This window comes from Rhinatrema bivittatum, chromosome 16, assembly GCF_901001135.1.
Source record: "Rhinatrema bivittatum chromosome 16, aRhiBiv1.1, whole genome shotgun sequence".
In the NCBI taxonomy this organism is placed as follows: domain Eukaryota; kingdom Metazoa; phylum Chordata; class Amphibia; order Gymnophiona; family Rhinatrematidae; genus Rhinatrema; species Rhinatrema bivittatum.
This window is the reverse complement of record NC_042630.1, coordinates 14,669,821-14,692,641: the sequence shown is the minus strand read 5'-3', so window position 1 is coordinate 14,692,641 and position 22,821 is coordinate 14,669,821. Positions and strand designations below refer to the sequence as shown.

Below are 22,821 nucleotides of genomic sequence, written 5' to 3'. Positions count from 1 at the left end.
AAACAAAAAAAAAGGAAGGGAATGTTAACTCCTGAAAACTAAGCTAGGCAAGAAATGTATCAGGTTAGTCCAATACAAAGCTGTCCCCTTATGCATGGCTTTTGTTTGTGTGACCTCCATGCAGAATTCTGTTCCAAATCTCGCACAGATTCCGTGCAAGGGCGAGTTAAGTGCTTCCCACATTCAAAACTTGCTAAACTTTCCATGCTACTAATGACTCCCTGGGTATTAGCTGCATGAGATGTACAATATCTACTATTTAGGATCCTGCCAGGTTCTTGGGATCTGGCTTGGCCACTGTTGGAAACAGGATACTGGGCTTGATGGACCCTCAGTCTGATCCAGTATGGAAACTTCTTATGTAAATATGCAAGGTTTTCACATTTCTGAATGAAGTAAACCATAAGGACAGGCATGATAATGTATATTATTGTATATAATACTTTTGGAGTGTATAATTTATATATAGTGTATAAAGTTATCCACAGTGTATAAGGTTATACACAGTCCCTTTTTGAGTGTATAATTTGCAATGTTACATATTATGTTCTTCTGTTGTTTTCTGTTGTTTTCCATCAGGTACTGTTCCTTTTCTCCTCTTCCTGTTTTTCCCTCTCTTCTCTCGCCCCTTCTCTCTTCCTATCTGCTCCCCTTCCCCCACCCTGGTTTTTTGTATTTTCCTCCTTCAGTTATATTGTAGACAGGCATGATGTACCCTCTAATGTCGATATATAAAAGTTAATAAATAAATAAATAAATGACCCATGAGCTCAAGTGACTGATCAATATTTTCTGTGCCATCACCTCCAAGACCTCTACAGCCTTCAGATATCAGAATGTATTTATATTCTGTGAGTTTAGGCAAACCAAAAAGAGTTTCATTGTTGAGAAAATGTTTTTCATTTGTTGAGGGCATACAATAGGTGCTTGGCAGCCACACTTACATAAAAAAAATCTTCAGAGCCACCTGTGTGGGAGTCTGAAAACTACCTAAGGATAGCAACAGCATTGGCAACAGTCTTGAATACTAACAGCTGGTTTATTCTTTGTTTCTTTTCAGGTTATATACGGGTTATGGGAAAAGAATCAGGAATCGAATATCTTTCCTATCACTTCCATCAGTATCCCTTCCTTGACTCTGTCCCCAACTATGACAACTCCCTGGCATGACTCTGAGGAAGTGAAGATGCTGAAGGAGCTGATAGCATGGCCAGAACCCCGGGGGACACTGAGTTTTAACTCGTCCACAAGTGCTCAGAACTGTGACTACCAGATCCTGAATCCCAGAGCCCACTATTCTGTCGGAGAGACCCTGGAGCTGCTGCTAACCGCGAGAGACCACCACAAGAGACCAAAGAGCTACGGAGGCGATTTCTTCCGGGCCAAACTCCATTCCCCCGGACTGAAGGCTGGTGTGACGGGGTCCGTGCGAGATCACCAGAATGGGACCTACACCATCACCTTCCTGCTGCTGTGGCCTGGGGATGTGGAGGTTTCTATCCGGCTCATACATTCCAGCGAGGCCGTCCAGATCATGAAAAGACTCAGAGACACTAGGACAGATAAGGTCTATTTCTATGGATATTTCCAGAAGAACGGGACTGCAGAGAGAATGGAATGTAACCTGCAAATCCTGGAGAGGCCTGTATGTGAATACACTGACCCCAGAACTGGGGAGAAGTGGGTCTGTATCAGACCAAAGCAGCTTCCCTGCAACACCTTGATTTATCACTCTGCAGGAGGTTACAGGAAAGTCACCAACAAAGAGGAAGATGCTCTCTTAGCAGGGTAAAGTCTCCTTTTTTTGATGGCCTTGTTAGACAACAAGTTGAGATGCTTACCGAATGTAATAGTAATCCTGTGTATGACAAATTCTTGTAAATGAGGCAGGGTGTACAGTAAACATGAGGGGACTCCATATTTCACCTGAGACTCTGGGAAACTGTATCTATTGCTAGTCTGTGGGGAAACCTAGAAAACTCTAGGAGGGTGTATCACTGTTTAATGCTGCAACCCCTTCCCTTCAGGTAGCCTGCAGTCAACAGGAGGGGAGGGGCTGGAGAAGGGAGAAGAGCCATTGTGTTCTCCTCCCTTGCAGCACATAGGGAGAAGGAAACGGAGAGATATTGTTTTCTACGGTAATGCATTCACTTCACTTTCACCTCCTCCCCAGCTTTGTAAGAGTGAATTATTTTAATTTTCAAATGCTTAGACAGCTGCTTAGAGGAGCCCATGGTTATTGAAAGTAGACAGAACAACCACAAACTGAGAAATTAGAAAGGTCAGAATATTTCTTTAACTAATTGTATTCTGGATCAGGTAAACATCCGTGTTTTGCTATCCAGGCTGCTAAACTTTCTCTCCAATCAGTCCTCAAGACAAAGATTCTGTTAAGTTTGAAATTATTTATTGTACAGGCAAATTCTACCTTACAATTGTTGCATTTCAAACGTGAGCCCTAGGCAAAAATCTTTGGTAACTGGAAACAAGGTAGGAGAAGGGAGAAGGGAGTCTCCTGTGCTGCAGGAGTTGGTTTATGGTAGAGTTAGGAAGCATGAGGAATATGAGGCCGATTTAGTCCTTAGAAGTAGGCGATAAGAGAGAAGGTAAAACCCAATCCGTTTCAGGGGGTATCACAAAGCGATGCTATTCAGAAGTAGGCATGGAGCAAACTGAACTCTTGTCGAGAGTTGCTAAAGGAAATGCCCTCCACAAACTGGAGGCAGGGGACAGGGTCCAATGGCAGCGAGCCTAAGAACCATGTAACACAGGGGGAGCATGAAGGGCAGTCCTTTGAACCTATAGGGCACCTTGGAAAACTCAAGTTAGATTGAGTGGGATTCAAACTCTGCCGATGGTGAGAGAAAGTGGAGGGGGGAGGGAGCTTCTCTTAAAGGCAAAGGCTCACAGATTTTTATCATAGGTTACAAACAGTGCTTCAGTATTGAGAATCCTCAGAAGGGAGGACTGCACTAAACACAGTTAAACTACAATATATACAGATACAAACATTACCCACTGCTGGGGACAGAACACTTCCCATCTGGAATCACAAGATACCACTATATCAGTTCTTATATCATTATGCAACAGTGCAAAGATCACTATAACTGGATCCTTCGACATTCAGGGAGGATCATGATCATCTCAGTCTCTCAGTCATCCAGGCGATGTCTTCTTCAAAGGATTTCACCAAGCTGAAATGAGAGACAGACAGCACAAAGAGAGAAAGAGTCTCTGAAGTGGACAATGGTCCACGGAGTTCAAGTCTCTTCATGCGGCATGAGGAGCACCACCTCATCGATGGGCCTGTAGAAGATCTTGGCTGTCCCTTGGTTCACAGTCTTTACTTCAATCTTGCAAACACGTCCATCATTTCCAGGATAAGTCTTGACGACGAGTCCCAGAGGCCAGCTGTTGTGTTGGGCTTGGCTGTTTTTGAGAAGGACGAGGTCACCTTCTCGGATGTTGGGCTTGTTGGATTGCCACTTGCTTCAATACTGGAGAGTCAGCAAGTACTCTTTCTTCCAATGACTCCAAAAGGAGTTGGTAAGCTGTTGTACTTGTTTCCATTGACGCTTGTAGAGCTCTTTGCCGTCAACGTCTCCATGTGGCACAGGAATGCTAATAGTCTTTTGTGTTAAAGGCATGGCTGGAGTTAGGATCAGTGGCGTCTCAGGGTCAGATGACACTGGAACTAGCGGTTTTGCATTTATGATGGCTACCACTTCTGCCAGAAAGGTGGTTAAGACTTCTTGGGTGAGTCGAGTTGGCTTGGTTTCTGTTAACATGGCGTTAAGAATGCGGCATGCCATCCCGAACATTCGCTCCCATGATCCTCCCATGAGTGAAGAATGGGAAGGATTGAATATCCACGTACATTTCTGATCACAAAGGTACCTTTTAACAGTAAGATAGTCAGTTAGTTCCACAGTTGGAGCGGATCTGAGTGGCTGAACCTCTGATCGCAAAGAATCTACGTAATGTGTTTATAAAACTTGAGGTGTCCAGAGATTCGATGACCTTTCGTGGATTGCAAACTGGCTAAAATACAGGAAACAGAGAGTAGGATTAAATGGACAATTTTCTCAGTGGAAGGGAGTGGGCAGTGGAGTGCCTCAGGGATCTGTATTGGGACCCCTACTTTTCAATATATTTATAAATGATCTGGAAAGAAATATGACGAGTGAGATAATCAAATTTGCAGATGATACAAAATTTTTCAGAGTAGTTAAATCACAAGCAAATTGTGATAAATTGCAGGAAGATCTTGTGAGACTGGAAAATTGGGCATCGAAATGGCAGATGAAATTTAATGTGGATAAGTGCAAGGTGATGCATATAGGGAAAAATAACCCATGCTATAGTTACACAATGTTAGGTTCCATATTAGGTGCTACAACCCAAGAAAGAGATCTAGGCGTCACAGTGGATAACACATTGAAATCGTCGGTTCAGTGTGCTGCGGCAGTCAAAAAAGCAAACAGAATGTTGGGAATTATTAGAAAGGGAATGGAGAATAAAACTGAAAATGTCATAATGCCTCTATATCGCTCCATGGTGAGACCGCACCTTGAATACTGTGTACAATTCTGGTCGCCGCATCTCAAAAAAGATATAATTGCGATGGAGAAGGTACAGAGAAGGGCTACCAAAATGATAAGGGGAATGGAACAGCTCCCCTATGAGGAAAGACTAAAGAGGTTAGGACTTTTCAGCTTGGAGAAGAGACGGCTGAGGGGGGATATGATAGAGGTGTTTAAAATCATGAGAGGTCTAGAACGGGTAGATGTGAATCGGTTATTTACTCTTTTGGATAATAGAAAGACTAGGGGGCATTCCATGAAGTTAGCATGGGGCACATTTAAAACTAATCGGAGAAAGTTCTTTTTTTACTCAATGCACAATTAAACTCTGGAATTTGTTGCCAGAAGATGTGGTTAGTGCAGTTAGTACACGGGGGAGCATGAAGGGCAGTCCTTTGAACATATAGGGCACCTTGGAAAACTCAACTTAGATTGAGTGGGATTCAAGCTCTCTCGATGGTGAGAGAAAGTGGAGGGGGGAGGAAGCTTCTCTTAAAGGCAAAAGCTCACAGATTTTTATCATAGGTTACAAACAGTGCTTCAGTATTGAGAATCCTCAGAAGGGAGGACTGCACTAAACACGGTTAAACTATAATATTGTTTAATTCTGCTATCTGATAGGTGGAGCAATCAGTAGGAGTAATATTGGCTCCTTGAAGGAGGAGTAGTAATCTGATGAGAATCTTGCTTGTGAGCTCCTGAAGAGGGAGGAGTTACCAATCTTGTTCTGAATCTGACTGCGGAGTTAGCAATCTGTTATGAGACTCCTTTTGGAGTTAGCAATCTTGTTAGAGATCTTGCTAGGGAGTTAGCAATCTGTTAGGAACTCGATGCTTGAAGTTAGCAATCTGTTCAGGACTGTTAAGGTCTCCTGTGAAGAAATGGCAACCTTATGATAGTGTGGGTGGATCCCTGGGCCGGTGGCAGATGACCACGCCCCCTAGGGAGTATTCCGAGAGGGATCACCGGCTAGGCTTGAGTATGGAGACAGACACACATTAGTTCTTTTATTAAACTGGTATTGAAAACCACCAGAGATGGCAGTAGTGAGCTGATATCCCCGGCAGGGCTGTAGTCCCTCAGATACTGGAACCGCTATCCAGAACACTGAGCTGTTGAGAAAACTGTAGAAAGTGAGTAGGCAGAGTAGGCAGCGTTCATGAACAGAACTAGATGGCAAAACTCACATAAGGTCTCAAGGAGGCTCAGGAGCTGGAAAGGTGTAGGCCCTCGAGGAGCGAGTACCTGGTCCCAGGGAAAGGTCTGAGACAGCGGTGGTAACTCACGATAGTTTGTAGTAGCGATAGCTTCCAGGCAGTAGAGAATCTTCAGAGTGTTCAGGAACATGGGCCCTCGAGGAGCGAGTACCGGCTCCTGTCTGTAATCTGAAAAAGAGAATAGCGAGGCCCCCGAGGAGCGGGTACCCCTGATAAGTCCGAGGAGGCAGAGTAGCTTGGGGAGCGTAGCCGAAGCTACTCCCATCCCCTGCTAACTCGATTAGAATAGCGAAGTAGAGACCTTTAAATATGGAAACGGATGACGTCATCTCAGGGGGACGCTTCAGAGGTTCGTGCCCTTGCTGGTACATCAGTCAGAGCGTGTGCGTGCGCCCTAGGTCCTCAGGCAACATGGCAGATCTACAGCGTCGGGCCGGTCCAAGAACTCTGGAGAGAGACTGCAAGGAGGTGCCACGGCAGCCAGCCGTCCATCACACCCGGAGGGAGTCGCCAAAGTGGTAAGGTGGGCGGAGTGGAGACATCGGGCAGCGACGGTCGTAACAAATATATACAGATACAAACATGTACCCACTGCTGGGGACAGAACAAATTGAAAGTCTAACAAGTCAGTCACATTTTTTAGTCTTATTAATACCTTTGTAAAATAAACAATAATGATTCATATGGCAGGTTGTTCACTTATGCACATGCCATATTCATTTTTTTAAATTATTTTCAAATCTTTTAAAATTAGTAAGCAAATAGTAATGTTGCATTAAAAATTGTAAAAAGAGGTTGATAATTTTGTACCATGTACAAGTAGTATGAACTTCTCTTCACTTAAAGATTCATCGAAGCATATACCCCCTCATTCATCAAAAAAAGTTAATGCATATGTTATAAAAAACGGGTGAGCTTATGGAAATGTTTAACTTACCGCACAGCGCTGTACACTTACCGTGCACTGTGAGAATCCCTATTTTTCAGGTCCTAAGTGAGAGAGACAGAGACTGGGAAAGAGACCATCTACAAGGTATTTATCTCTCTATAGGAGGGCCACCTGATAGGTCGAAGTGAAGTGTTAGTGGTGGTTTAGGGTTTAGAGGCCAGTTTCGCATGTAGAGTGAGACGTACGACCAGCACAGTTCACCTTGCTGAAGATTTGATATCATTTGGAGTGAGGAAAGTCTCACAAAGATGACATTTTGTATTATGTTCTCTCACCCTAATACAAAATGTCATCTTTGTGAGACTTTCCTCACTCCAAATGATATCAAATCTTCAGCAAGGTGAACTGTGCTGTTCGTATGTCTCATTCTATATGCAAAATTGGCCCCTAAACCACCACCACCACCACCTCCCCTTGACCTATCAGGTGGCCCTCCTATAGAGAGATAAATAAATGCACTCTCTCTCTCCCTCTCCCCTCCCCGCCAAGCCCAAAAATGGCCAAAATGCTATTCCAAAAATTTATCGCAAATTGTGTTGTGGCCAATTTGGACATATCACACAGCTTAACACCAGGGAAAAAGGTGTAGTTATTTCCGGTGTTAAAACCGTGCAATTAGCATGTGTTATGCTATCGCATGGCGCAATATGGCCCCTAATTTAACTAAAACCCGCCCAAACTCCTCCACCGATTCCGCCCTCTCAAAAATATGCATTCGCGCCATGCGCTACTATTGACAGCATAATGCATTTTGATAAATAGTTTGATCAGGTGTGCATCAGGTTTTGCATCCAGCTGTAAATTAGGAACTTCTGGAATGGCTGATTTTACTTGTGACTATTTGAGAGCTGGACTTATTCTGGGGGAGCATTAGTGGAGCTTTAACATTTTCTTTTATTATTTTATGTGAATTGGATATTCTTTGAATCTTGATGTTGTTAATTTCCATTGAACTCCCATCTTTTGGGTAGGGTAAGGAATTTGTAATCCCCGTGATATATGCTGCATTACTATATTTTTAATGCAATCCATTTACAATCATTGTAATAGGCGAAATATGAAAATTAAGTAAATAATACATGGGGAGGGTCATTGTCAAACAGCTTGCTTAGGCTAAAGAGTGTGGGTATGTTTTACTTACAGACTGTAGCCCGAATTTTCAAAGCAGATGTGTTCCCATAAATCTGTGCGGATGTGCTTGGAGCCAGTGCCGCCATCCATGCACAAACTTTCACTGCCTGGCAGCAGGTGTAACCTTCTGCATGTATATTTATATCTCCCTCCCAGAATGCCTCTCTGAAATGTGCACTCTTGTGTGTACTTTTACTTGCTCAGCACCCCCCCCTCCACAGGTAATTTTAAAGGGCCATTTACGCACATAAAACCCTGGTTTATGTGCATAAATCCTTTTGAATAAATATGCAGGCCTCTCTAAATCAGTCTCAGTGGCAATTCTGGGAGGAACATTTTGCAGAGAGGAACAGGAGGAGGAACTGTGGACTCTGTTCCCCTTGAGACTTCAGAGAAGTCTCAAGGGGAACAGAGTCCACAGTTCCCCTCTGCCATTGACTCACTTCATCTCTCTGCGTTTCCAGAGGTGTCAGCAAGGGGGGGGGGGGGGAGAGGGGAACCTGCTACTGGAGTAGAAGGGGTAGATGCAAAGCGGTTGCTTACTCTTTCAAAAACTACAAAGCCTAGGGGACATGCAATGAAATGACTAGGTAACACATTTTAGACAAATAGGAGAAAATATTAACGCACAATTAAACTCCAGAATTTGTTGGTGGAGGATGTGGTAAAAGCTGTTGGTGTAGCTGGGTTTAAAGAAGGTTTCACAAGTTCCTGGAAGAAAAGTCCATAAACCATTATTAAGGTGGACTTGGGGAAATCCACTGCTTGTCCCTGGGAGAAGCAGCATGGAATTTATCAACCTTTTTGAATCCTGCAAGGGACTTGTGATCTGGATTGGCCACTGCTGGATATAGGATACTGGGCTTGATGGAGCTTTGGTCTGACCCAGTAAGGCAAAACTAATGTTCTTGTGTAACTAACCAGAGAGTCAGCCCTCTTAATCTGTTTTTTCCTCAGGTAACGGCATTTAAAAATGGAGAGGACAGGAGAAAAAGAGAAGGGGAAGAAATGAATGATCCTCAGCTGTATCTTTGCTGTTAATCACATTTGTTCTCTCTGCTTCCCCCCCATCTAACAGGGCTGTAACAGATCAAGCAATACCAGGAAAGATTCCCATCCTTCTGGTTCTCCCTGGGAACAGCAGCGTCTGTAAGTTTGGAGGAAGGTCATTGCTTCTTGCAGACAAACCCCATGAAAATCCCAGGGAAGGAAGGGGCAATCGTAAAACCATACAAAAGACATGTTTTAAGAATGCTTTGCTTCCATTTTCTTCGTTTTATGTTTGTGCTAAACTTCTGTTGTTGTTTAGAATAAAAATTAAGCCTTGCAACCAAGAATAATATAGCCCTAGTCCAAAAAAAAAAAAATAAAGTAAGCAAAGCTCTAAGCATTAGGCTGGTAGAAGAAATAACAAGGGCCAAGATGCTGGTAGGGAGATATCAGGAGAATAACAATTTGTAAAGGTTGAAATAGGGCAGATGTCAAGAAACGAAATTTAATCTAATATAAAGCTGAAAAATAAATTAAAATACCTGTGCTTCAAAAAAAGGAAAACCAAACACAGGGACTGAGTAATGAAATAAACGAGGCAATAACATCACCCAACAAGGACACGTGCTGGATCAGGACTGCTCTGGCAGGAGACGTGGGAGCGCAGCCAGGGATCAGGACTTCTGATGCAGCTGAGCAGTCCTCCATGCCCGAGCTTCCCAAAACATTAGAAGAGAGGAGGCTCTCGTTCTTAACTTAAAGTAAACAAAAAAAAAAAAGGTTCTCTGGGAAGAAAGGAGATCAAATCTAGGCAGGAGCCAGAAAAATAAATGCAGAAAGAAAAGCAAACTGGCAAATGAGGTATCCTAACCTCTCAAGCAGGGCTCCCAAACCCGGTCTGGGGACCACAGGTTAGCCACAATAAATATGCATCAGATACATGTTCATAGAGTAAGACTCCATGGTATGCAAATGTATCTCATGCATATTCATGCTGCATCTCCTGGGGGGGTCCCGCTCTAAACCCTACCTGAACCCAAACTAAATCTCCAAACCTAACCTTCATGAGTATAAGTGAGAAAAGTGAGAGTGGATATGAGTGAGGCAAGAGGAAGCCAACGCTGCCTTCCACTCCCAACAAACAAGTCAGTTTCAAAAATCAGGAATGCCAAATAAAACAGGACTGTTGCCTCCAGAGCCACAAACAGGCCAGGTTTTCAGGACATCCACAATGAATATCCTGGCCTGTTTGTGGCTCTGGAGGACCAGAGTTCACCACCCCTGATCTAGATGAATAAACTGTGTGGTTTCACACAGGGCATTTTTTTCTAGAAACGAAGATGTCCGTACTCAGAGGCAGGGCCATTCTTGGGCAGGACTGCACCCCCGATAAATGCATCTTCCACTAAACCTTGAATATAACCCGCAAACTACCTCATTCCCCTTTGGCACAAGTATATCAACCATTTCCCCGCTAACCCCTCCATTTGCCCCAATGTTTCCCTGTAAATCCATACCATATTGTAAATGCACACCGCCCTAATGTCACACTTTTACCTTCATGCAAGACACCACTGTTTCCCCTGTCACCCTGATAATACCCAGTTCCCAATTGTAAAAAGTCTCTGTAAATAGTTAAATCTGTGTCATTTTTATTTTTCTTCAAATCACATGTTAAATGTTAACATTTCAAAGTTATTATGAAAGTTAACCTTTCTAAATTATTCTATGTTACAATGTGAAAATAAGCAGCCAATGACTTATTTCTGTTCAGTTACATGTGAACTGATGTGATATCTCGATCGAATGTCGGTATACGAAAACAAACAAATAAATAAAATAAATAAAGGTTCCACATTTGGAGTCACCACTCAAGAAAAGGATTTAGCTGTCATTGTTGATAATATAATGAAATCCTCTGCTCAGTGTGCAGCGGCAGCCAAGAAAGCAAACAGAATGCTCGGGATTATTAGGGAAGGACTGGAGAATAAAACAGAGAATATCATAATGCCTCTGTATCGCTCCATGGTGTGATCTCATCTTGAGAATTGTGTACAGTTCTGGTCTCCACAACTCAAGAAAGATATAGCAGAATTAGAAAAGGTACAGAGAAGAGTGACCAAGATGATGAAGGTGGAAGAATTCCCCTGTGAGGAAAGACTAAAGAGGTTAGGACTCTTCAGCTTGGAGAAGAGGCAGCTGAGGGGGGATATGATAGAGGTCTATAAAATAAGGAGTGGAATGGAACGAGTAAATATTAATTAGTTTACTATTTTGAAAAGTACAAATAGCAGAGGACACAGAATGAAGTTACTAAGTGATACATTTAAAACTAATAAGAGAAAATATTATTTTACTCAAGGCATAATTATGCTCTGGAATTTGTTGCCAGAGGGTGCGGTGAAAGCTATTACTGTAGCTGCACTTAGAAAAGGTTTGGACAAGTTCCTGGAGGAAAGGGGGTCCATTAACCATTATTTATTTATTTATTTATTTATTTATTTATTTATTTATTTAAAAACTCTTTTGTACCGTCGTTAAGTTAATTCACCATCACAACGGTTTACAGAACGGCACAAAAAGAAAAAAAAAAAGGTGGAGTTGCAGAAATCCACTGTTTATTCTTGGGATAAGCAGCTTGGGATCTCTCTACCGCCTTGGAATCCTGCTGGGTACTTGTGACCTGGCTTGGCCACTGTTGGAAACAGGATACTGGGCTTGATGGATCTTGGGTTTGACCCAGTATGGAAAGCCTTATGTTCTTATGAATGGTACACAGTGTTCCAAGTGAGGTCCTACCAGGGTCCTAAACAGGGACAATATTGCCTTTTTCTGCTGACCATTCCTCTCCCGCTGCAGCCAAGCATCTTGCTGGCTTTTACCATCACTTTATGCACCTGTCTGGCCATCTTAAGATCATCAGATACAACTATCCCCAGATCCCGCTCTTCCTTTGTGCTTAGTAGAATTTCTCCCCCTTGGGTTTTTGCACCCTAAATGCATTATTCTGCGTTTTTTTAGCATTAAATCTGAGCTGCCAGACTTTAGAGCATTCCTTGGGCTTTTCATTATTGTTCCTCATGTTTTCCACACCTTCCTGGCTGTCCACACTGTTACCAATTTTGGTATCATTGGTAAGAAGACAAACCTTTCCCAATGATCCTTCTATTATGTCACCCACAAAAATGTTGAAAAGAACCAGTGCAAGGACTGACCCCTGAGGCCCAGCGCTAGTAACTCCCCCTTTCTCAGAGGAAACTCCATTTACCACTACCTTTGGTAGCTTCCCACTCAGCCAGTTTCTATCCCAGTCACTCACTCCAGGATTCGTACCAAGGGTGCACAATTTATTTAGAAGTCTTCTGTGCGGGTCCGTGTCAAAGGCCTTGCTGAAATCCAAGTGCACTGCGTCTAGCGCTCTCCCTTGATCCAACTCGCTGGTCACCCAATCAAAGAAACTGATCCGATTCACCTGACAAGATTTACATCTGGTAAAACCCATGCTGCCTCGGATCTTGCAAGCCACTGATTCCAAAAATTGCACTGTGCTCTGTTTTAGCAGCGATTTGTTTGCCAAAATAAACTAAAAATGAAAACAAAACAGCATCCCCCAGACCCCCCCACACACGCACACACTCTTGTTGCCTAACTTGGCTGGGGCTTGACTAAGTCCTCCCTGGGTTTGTCTGCTCTTCCCACCCTGACCCACAAATAAATTGTAAAACAATGGCCAAACTTGTTTTATGGCCCTGAGGCCACCACCATTTTTTTAAAGGGGAGCCAGTGGGGAAAAAGAGTGAATAACCCCATGGAAGTTGTAAGTGACAGCTGGGTAGGCCCCAGTCCTGGTATATTTGCGGGAGGTCTGGAAGGACCTGGGGAAGCCCTGGTCAGATTAGGTAGCAGTAGGAGGGCCCCCTTTTATAAAGTAATGAATCAAAAATATCTAAAAATTTTCAGATGTCTTGTTTTCATTTCATTCCATTTGGAACAAACCACATTCATTTGAAACAAATGCACATCCCTCCTATTCTGTAATATTCCCTGATATGGCATACAGGACTGATGCCCCAATTCTATTGGCCATTGCCCTGCAGAGAACAGCCCTTTGCTTTTTGTCCTCTCCTGCCCCTCCCCTCTCAGGTAGCAGCCTGTAGTGATTAGGAGGAAAAGGGGTGAGACTACATGCAAATAGATTACTCTGCTTCCTAATCCAGTCCCTCTCCTGTCATTTCCCAGGGGCTAAAGAAGAGAGGAATAAAATTGCCAGTACTAAGTCCCCTTAAGTACTTGCAGAAAAAAGCCCTGGTTTCCTAACACAACTCCAGGAGCCCGATAAGAACACAACTTCTACCAGGAAGAGCAGAAGGGTAAGGCCATGCATGCCATATTGGGGGCAAAGCCACTACTGGCTTAGCTTAATCCTTTTATGGTATGGAGCCAGCCTACTCCACAAGAAGGGATGGTAACATACAAATCTCACAGGAGCTTAGGTTCAAGTTTATTTTGTCAGCTTGTTAAAATTGGCTCCATGAATGCCTTCATGCTGTGTTAATTCCAACTGGATTGCTTCATGAGAGTCTTGTGATCAGGGGGATGTCACCCTTAGGCTACTTCTGCAAAGCGCAGAATTGCCAAAGTGGAGATCCCGGCGTACTGCAAGCGGATCATTTGCCACTGGCGGGGAAGATGACCCCAGTCAGAGTGTGTGTAGAGAGTGTGTATGGAAAAGGGATTGCTTGTTTGTGAGAGCGAGCCTGTGTGAAGGGATTGTGTATGTGTGTGAAAGAGAGAAAGAGAGGTAGCCTGGGTGAGGGTGTATGCATGAGAGAGAAAGGGACCCTGTATGGGTGTGTATGCAAGAGGGAGGGTCCCTGTATGAGGGGATGTGTGTGTGTGTGTGTGTACTAGAGAGAGGGAGAATGTATGTGAGAGAGAGAGGGACAGAGGGAGCCTGTGTGAGGGGCAGTACTGAGAACGGGGTCAAACTCTGGGAGTGGGGATAGCATGGAAGGGGTTGAGCCTAGAGGTGGAGGGGAGAGATACTGGCAGGTGGAGGAGTTGGGGCCTGAGAGGGCAAAGTGGCCAAGGGAGTAGGGAGAGAGAGTAGAAGGGCCACTCTTACAGTGAATTTCTAGGGGAATTCTGCTCTAAATATTTTGAATTCTGCATCATTAAGTAATAACTAATTTTCTGTATTAATTTAATATGTAATTACTTAAAGACTGTCATGTAAATTGTTATTTTGACCAATATAAAGTTTGCAGAATTTTGTTTTTGTGCACAGAATTCCCCCAGGAATCTCTTACCTACAGTACATAAGTATGCTTCCCAAGGCTGGTTAAGCTATAGTGACAGGTGCATGGCACAAAACCCACAAAACTTTGCAGAAATCTTAACTTTAAAGAGTTTCCGGGGAAGTTGAATTTGAAATGGATTTTCTCTTACATTCAGTGTGTGGTGTACCATGCTTAGTTGGTTTGTAAATGCCTCCATCTACTCTTGCTGTGCCCAAGAATTTGATGGCATGCAGTCTTGGCAGATATCTTCAGAATTGCAGAGACAATAATGAGGGTTTTTTGCCTTGTGCAGGGGGTGTACACAGCACTGTACTACAGCAGGGAGCGCTGCAGCCTATCTAGTTCTATGGAAACGACTTTAAAGCTGCATGCCCACAGAGCCCTGACTCTTAGGGCTCTCTGCTCTGCTGGGCTGCTGTTTTACATTGAAGCTATTTCTAAGTCATAGGAAGGACAATATTCAACAAAACATTCACCCATGGAAATGGTTACTTGGCTAGCTGAAAACTGCCCGGCCGGTGAAAGTTCTGCGCATTTTTCCATAATGTGGGTAACTTTTACCATCATTTCAATGGAGGTGTCCCCGGGGCAGTTAGGTCAGGGGTGGCATCGACACTTGGTTTTGGCCAGAACAGGATATCCACAGCAAAAGGAGGCGCAGATCTCTACGGCTTCTCCTCTAGTAACAGGGAAACTTCTCTCTTTGAAAATCTGTGTAAAAGGAGCAGGTAAAAAGTACCTGTGAATGTTTTTACATACCTGCACAATTTTGAAACCTACCCCAAATCACTAGCAGCCACCCCACCAATTACATCTTTTGCTCCCATGCCCTTCCAGTAATTTTCATAAAACAGAAGCGTGGGCTCCAGGACGGTGATGGTCTGTAGTGAGAAAAGCTCTGCTGAGGTGCTGATCTCTATACAATGCGTGTCTCACATTTCACCCTTCCTATATTCCCTGTTCCCAGATGAGCAGCGGTCTCCCCTCTGCACTCCGGGCCTGCCGATCCCAGATCCGTCTGGATACTATTACAACGACGTCTGGATGTCCCGGGTCTGTTCCAGCAAGACGTTCCCCAAACCATCCAATGTCAGCGGTTGCCTTAGGGGGAAGATTGTGCACATGTTCGGGGACTCGACTCTGAGGCAGTGGTGGGAGTACCTCCTGAATGTCATTCCCAGTAAGAGATGGTGGTGGGTCCATGCTGCTGCCCCTGCTGTAGAGAAGGCGAGGCTACTCTCCCCTCCCTGCTTCTCCTTTATCTTCCACATCCATTTTGACATCTCCTTCCTTCCAGTTTTTGCTGTTCACTCTCCTGCATCTCTTCCCCTACTGTCAATAAATTTGTCAGTCTGCTTTTGTCAACATATTTATCTGCTGCATTAGATACAAGCGGAGACATGGTACGGTTTGAAGCAGGAATATGATTTCTTAAATGTGAGTTGAACAGGAAACGGGGTTTCAGGTTGGTCCCCTCTGAGTTGTGCAGACAGGGTGTAGTGCAGTCAGCTTTCATACATGTTCCCACCGGCCACCCTTTGGTTATGAAGTGGAGTGCGGTGCCTCATTCCTTGTGCCAAGTGCTGGTCTGCTGGGAGCCTCAATGGTATCCAGTTTTGTAAAACTCCTCTGAGAGCGGCAGAGCCATTGGACATTGCATTCTTCACTGCTAGCCAGGAACCGATTCAGCATATCACCACCTCCTTTTCGACTCCTTGAGGAGCTGATCACTAAGTTTAGCAAAGGTTGCTTACCTGTAACAGGTGTTCTCACAGGACAGCAGGATGTTAGTCCTCACATATGGGTGACAGCACACGATGGAGCCCTCTACAGAAAACTTTTCTGTTAAAGTTTCTATAAAGCTTTGACTGACACTGGCACACTGAGTGCACTGAGCCTGCTCAGCCTGCAATTATCCCTGTGAGCCACAGGTGTCTCCCTCAGTCTCGTCTTATAGCTAAAAGTGCAAGGGAAACTAAAAATAAAAACATATACAGACCCAATTCCGAGGGGTGGCGGGTGGGTTTCGTGAGGACTAACATCCTGCTGTCCTGTGAGAACACCTGTTACAGGTAAGCAACATTTGCTTTCTCACAGGACAAGCAGGATGGTAGTCCTCATATATGTGTGAGTACCGAGCTGAGGATGCCCGAGAGTGCGCCAAATGCACCCAAGACGCGCGAAGTTGCAATAACGGGGGTGGAATTTGGGACGGAGGGCATCCTGAAACCCTTAATGGGTTGGTGGAAGGATGTTGGGTAGTTAAATCGAAAAGAATAGGAGTAGACGGACTGGCCAAACATGGAGCATGCCGGCTAGTCGTATCTAAGCAATAATGGGCTGCAAAGGTATGGAGAGCACTCCAGGTTGCTGCCTGATAAACATGTACAAGCAGCAGCGAATGAGGGGAAGCTATTAAGGCTGGGACGGATGCAACAGAGTGTGGTTACACACAGTGTTGTAGTGAAATGCCTGCTTGTTGGTAGGAAAAGAGATACAGACCGTCAATTAAGAGAAATAGGTCTGTTTGCCCACTGGAACTCGCATCTTGTTTCTTGCCACAGGAGGAAAGAGTTAGGTGGAATTCCTATGGAATGTAGTGCGATCTAGATAGAATGCAAGTGCACTATTACTGTCCAAGGAGTGGAAAAACCCTCTCGCTTTGGTGAGAGAGAGGTGTTGGAAAAATGGGCAGAATATATTCTGAATAAAGTGAGATGCAACATCTACCTTAAGAAGGATATGAAGTTGAATACGTAAAAACCACTCGGTGACGGAGGAACGCAGGGTCGGATGAGTATGTAACAAGGTGTGTAACTCACTGACCCTGTTGGCAGAAGTGACGTTTATGAGGGAAAGAATTTCCCATGGAAGACTGTTAAGTGAGAGGAATGGAAAGGCTCAAACGGGGAACATATGAGTCTTGTAAGCACTAAATATAGACCCCATTTCGTAACCAGTAAAAATAGAGGCGGCTTAATCAGTGGATAACCCATGGTAAGCTGGCTCAGAAGGGGTTGAACCGTTAATCGGGTAGCCCCACTCCCAAGTGGTATGCCAATTGGAACCGAGGTGTACCCATGTGGAGGATGTCTGGGGAGCAGAATCCGAGGGAGCAAGAGAAAAGAGTGGTGTAGAAAAAAGAAAAAGGGTAATATCCTATTGTATGTGTTATGTGGTAAATTATGCCATTTTGAATGGTAGGATTTATGTTTCGAAGATTTTGTGACGCTACCAGTACCTGAGAACATCAGTGAGTCTACGATTGAGAAGGCCAATTGGTTACTAGTGTGATAGATTGAGAAGTATGGGAAGCATACTGGTCTCGGCCCCTTCCCGTTTCAGCATTAAAAGAGTGCTGGCTATGACAACAGAAGAGACACATTTAAGAGGCCCTTGATGGAAGAAAGGCGTCTATGGGAACGCATTGGAAACATGTATAGGGAGTAGAATCTGTGCACCGTATGGTTGGATTCAGACGCAGAGGGCAAGTTCGGTTGACTTCATCGCTAGAAGATTTTTCTCGCTACACATGTAGTTCGAGACCATTCGAGAGGATGGAAACCTATATGGAGAAGGTCTGCTAGTGCGTTTAGTAAGTCTCTTAGATAAGTGGCCCGAGGATGCATGGAGTGAGCAAGGGCCAAGGGTAGAGCTGCGCAGCTTTCTTGCAGAGCAGCTAAGAGGATATGCGTGCTTGTGTGTTGGAAAGCACATTGTCCCTATGCTGTCTGTCTGTATGCACAAAGATTTGTTGCAGAGGCAGTATTGGAAGGCATAGGGACATCACTCATGGCTACAAGCTCCAGGATGTTCATGTGAAACTGTGCCTGGAGCGGAATAGACGCATATTGGGTTGAGAACATTTTAGGTCAAACTTTACAACCCTGAGTAAATGTGAGCATGAGCAGGATTAGACTAGGTTTTGATTCTAGATCTGCAATAGGGATGAGGGATGAAAGCAGTTGAACAGCTTAGACCCACTGATAATAGAATTTCACTGAATCTAACCCATAGCAGTTTTGGATGTATGAGGAAAGTGCATAGTGAAAAAACCCCATGGCCCGACAATGAAGAATTGAGGGGCTGAGGTTATGGAATATGCACGCAGGGACATGTAGGAATTTATTAGAATGTCTGCACGGTAGCTGGACAGGAAGGTCATTGTGACTGTGGTGTCCAGAAGTGTTGTATAAAGGATTTATGGCAGTGACAGTAATCCCAGGCAGTAATTTTATAGTGAGTCATGAAGAAGTTAGAGCTCCTTGCGTGGACTGACTGTGGTTATGCAGCCGTCCATGCAAGGAAAAGTGTGAATGATGCTGTACTCCGTAGAGAAACAGCAGTCACTGATAGTGATTCAATGAAATATCCCAGTTGCCGAAGCTGGTGCAACCGGCAGAGCTTGGGATTGTAATATTGTTGACTCACCATGAAGCACATAGAAAGATTAGAAGTAATGTACTTTCTGTGATATGGAAGCATGGTGACAAGAGATACCATTTTACCTGTGCCGTCTGAAGAAAATTGGTATTTCCGAGGTCCAGGATGGGCGGAGAGTAACTACTTTCTGTTGAAAGAATAGTGTAATGAAAACTCCCCAACCCCCCTCCCTTCTGTGCTTTGTAGCGTCTGGGGGAGTGTACCGGGAACCTTGGTACAAAGTGGGGTAGTCGCTCTGATATCTGGCTAGTTGGGAGACCAGGAGGTGGGGCTGATGTAATCTGGATATCATGTAAGCTCCCACGGGAGCGTGAGCAGTAAAGTCTTACCCACATTTCTGTGTGCTGTACAAGGAAACATCGAGACCTGTCGTCAGGCTTCGAGGTGGACTTGCACCTGAGGTAGTACTTGCTGGATCTCGTGTTTAGCAGATCAGCGATTGCAGCTGGAACTTTGGCTCTGAATTAGGAACCAGAAGCCAGAGCATTAATCAGTACAGAGTCCCATTGCTGAAAGTGGGAGGATGTCCTGATGCAATCCCAAAGAAATGATAGAGAGGTTCTCTTGGTATTGTGGCTGACATAGCTGGCAATAGCGATATGTGACACTAATACAGTTCTTGGAAGGTAGATGACCTAGAACTTTGCGAACCATGTGGACGAATTAGAGAACACACCTCAATGGGAATGCCGCAGAAGCGGGTACTTACCATCTGATGTGGATCGCTGAAGGACGAGCCGGTGAAGATTGCTGGCTCCGTGGATTTCAGGAGTCATCAAGGAGTAGCCTGTGGACGAAGACATCCGTCTCAACTCTGATGCCTGGTATGGGTGGTGCAGGTATAGAGGAGACAGGCTGAGCATGGCTGGCACTACCAAGGTAATTTTTTGTGGAGGGCCACAATCCCCCACCGATGTCGGTGGGGCACGTCTCGGGAACAGGGGAACCAATTAATGGCTCATGAACCTGGCCCTCGTCGCAGCAGCTCAATGTGTCGTGACACCAGTGCAGAATTCTTCGGAACTTGTTCCAGTGTTTCTGAAGCACCAAGGACTGCCAGCACTGTGCGGAACAGAGGCGATGGCAGTGGTGATGTTGCTCGGCCCAGGCATTCTCCAGCACCAAGAAGGATAGCACTGATGTACTGGATGGCGGATGGTCACCGTGTTGGTGACACTGAGTGCCACGGTGCTCGGCCTGGTCTTTACCCAGCGCCGAGGTGGATGCCCTCGCTGTCTTGGATGGCGAATGAAGATGGACTGTCAGCATGCCTGCACTGCTCCTGGCACTATGCAGTGCCGTAGGCTAATATGGGGCTTTAATAAGAACCCAAAGCATGGAGCACTGTGTTTAGGCAAGGGCATTACATGGAGGTGCCTTGTCGGTATTGACGGTGTCGATGGCGGCCGAAGCGGCCTCAAGGGTATTGTCAAAAATATATATGAAAAAAGGTCGATGACCCGGGCAGAGCTACGATGACAGTGACGGAAGCACTGACTGCATCGGCATAAGTATATATGGAAATGATGTGGCATCGAATAATCGAAAAACATCGCTGGCATCAGAGAAATGATACCGGCATCGACGGAGTCGATGACCGCATCGATAGGAACGTCGAAGACACCAATGGAAATGACGTGGGCATCGAGGGCATCGATGTATGGAGGCGGTCACTGACGGCATCAGTGGCATGGCCACGGGCATCGACGGCATGGCCACGGGCGTCGACGGCATCGATTGGATCGACTCGGGCACCAATGGTGGCGATGGTATCGATGCCACTGACATGGGCATCGATGGCACTGACATGGGCACCAATGGAATCGATGTTGGAATGGATGCCATCAATGGAATTGACATCGGCATTGATGGAATCCACTTTGGCACCGATGGCATCGATGGAATCGACATTGGCATCGATGCCAACGGTGGAACCGACATTGGCATCAATGGAATTGACATTGGCATAGATTGCATTGATGGAATAGACCCTGGCATCGATGCCACTGATGGGATCGACCCAGACATCGATGCCACCAACCTGGGCATCGATGCCATCGACCTGGGCATCGATTTCATTGATGGAATCGACCCTGGCATCGATGCCACCAGTAGAATCGATCCTAGCATGGATGCCGATGGAATTGACCTGCGCATCGATGCCATGGACATGCCATGGACCATAACATCGATGGAAATGTCCTGGGCATCGATGACATTGATAAAACAAAGGATGGCATCGATGGAAACGGCCCTGGCATCGATGAAAGTGCCCTGGGTGATGGTGGCTTCGACCCAGGCATGGATGGCACCGATGAGACAAAGGTATGCGTCAATGGCATCCATCCAGGCAATGATGGCACCGATGAAACCCAAGGAAAAATCAGTGCCATGGATGAAAAACATGGATGGCACTGATAGAAAAGATGCAGGGACCGATGGCATCAGCGTACAGCGGAGGGAGGGGTACCGATGGCATCTAAGAATCCAGGACTGTCTGAAGGGGGTATCGACGGTAGCGATGGGGCATTGACTGCGCGACGGTACCAAAGAATCGAAGGACCTGAATCTACAGGGGCCCTGGCAGCAATGGAAACCGTGGAAGTCCATGTCCCACTAGCGCTAGTAACCAGGTAGAGTGTCACATAGGGACACTTGCAGGCTATGTGTGTGGCTAACTGAAAACATAGGGAGAGGGAAGGCTGCAGTCGGTTGGCAGGCCAGTGAGGTGACAGGAACCGACCGAAAAACAGGGCATAGTACTCACCGAGCGTTGAATAAATACACTCGAAGAGAGACCCGTGCAGGGAAAAAGTGTTTGTGAAATAAAGGTTTAAGTGTTTCCATAAGGAAAAAGTGATAGAATTTTTCACTGAGCTCCTAACCGCTATGCTTACTGCAGAGTGGAAAAAAGAAGACTGAGGGAGACACCTGTGATTCACAGGGATAATTGCAGGCTGAGCATGCTCAGTGCACTCAGTGTGCCAGTGTCAGTCAAAGCTTTATAGAAACTTTGACAGAAAAGTTTTCCGTACAGAGCTCCATCCTGTGATGTCACCCATTTGTGAGGACTACCATCCTGCTTGTCCTGTGAGAATTCTTTAAATGTTGGGTCCCATTTAAGTTCAGTTCATGTTTATATCCTATGTACTCTGGTTCTTAAATGGAAGAAAAGCAGTTTCATCACATCAAATAAATGTAAACTATGTTCTGGGACTGAGCAACTTTGATGTTACAGGTCACCAGAAAGTCTTTGTTGAGTCTACAAATTATGTCACTATGCAGCAGGCAAAACCTCCTGGAATTTTGTGCCTAAACTGCTTTCCTAATTCTTTTAATTACAGCTTTAAAGAGGATCGATCTGCATGTTAATTACAAGTCAGGCCCTCTCCTAGCAGCTGACTTGGAGAACAACTTTGTGATGCACTGGAGAGCGCATGGAAATCCTCTAAGGATAGAAAAAACAATGGTGGCTGACCTGCATTATATGGCAAATGACATCAGTGCTATTGGCGGGGGGCCTGACTTAGTGATCGTTTTCACTCTTTGGGCCCACTTCACCACTTATCCTGTGGACTGGTACATCCAGCGGGTGCAGATCATTCGCCAGATGGTGATAGATCTCCTGCAGAGGAGCCCTCAGACCACCATCATCATCAAGTCGGCCAACACAGGGTACAAGTCTGTGTACGGCAGCGACTGGCTGTCCTTCCAGCTGGATGTCATCCTCAGGAGGATGTTCTTGGGACTCCCAGTGGCCATTGTCGATGCCTGGCAGATGACATCCTGCCACTACCTGCCTGATGACATCCACCCTGGGAAAGTCATCATTCAGAATGAAGTGGACTTGTTCCTCTCCTATATCTGCCCCCGTTGAACTGGATGCTAACTGCCTGTGGCCAGATCTCACCTAGGATAATTTTATTCAAATTGTACTATGTCTAGTAAGCACAGTGACTTGGTGAGTGGTTGAGGAGTCAGGGCAAATGAATAAAAGGGAAAGATAAAAGAAGCAGATGGCTTGTGGCCGAAAGGAAAATCTATCTCTCCCCCATTCTTCACCTCCTCTCACCTAGTTTCTAGGCATGGCTGTGCTTACCTCCAGTGATAACCTACTAGCTGGTAATCTCATTTCTCCTTGCTCTTTGGAGAGAGACACAGCAAGTGCCCATGGCTTTCCTCTTAGCATGCTTCATTAAGCTGCA

At 45.2% G+C, this 22,821-nt stretch overlaps 1 protein-coding gene across 1 annotated transcript; it reads left to right on the top strand.

Moving 5' to 3' along the window:
• Positions 1-1,061: 1,061 nt before the first annotated feature.
• On the top strand, positions 1,062-22,601 carry LOC115078125 (NXPE family member 3-like). Its single transcript, XM_029580793.1, has 4 exons — positions 1,062-1,788; positions 8,962-9,032; positions 15,141-15,353; positions 21,961-22,601. The coding sequence occupies exons 1-4, from the start codon at positions 1,151-1,153 to the stop codon at positions 22,491-22,493; spliced, it is 1,455 nt and encodes a 484-aa protein (XP_029436653.1). The 5' UTR covers positions 1,062-1,150; the 3' UTR covers positions 22,494-22,601.
• Positions 22,602-22,821: the final 220 nt, after the last annotated feature.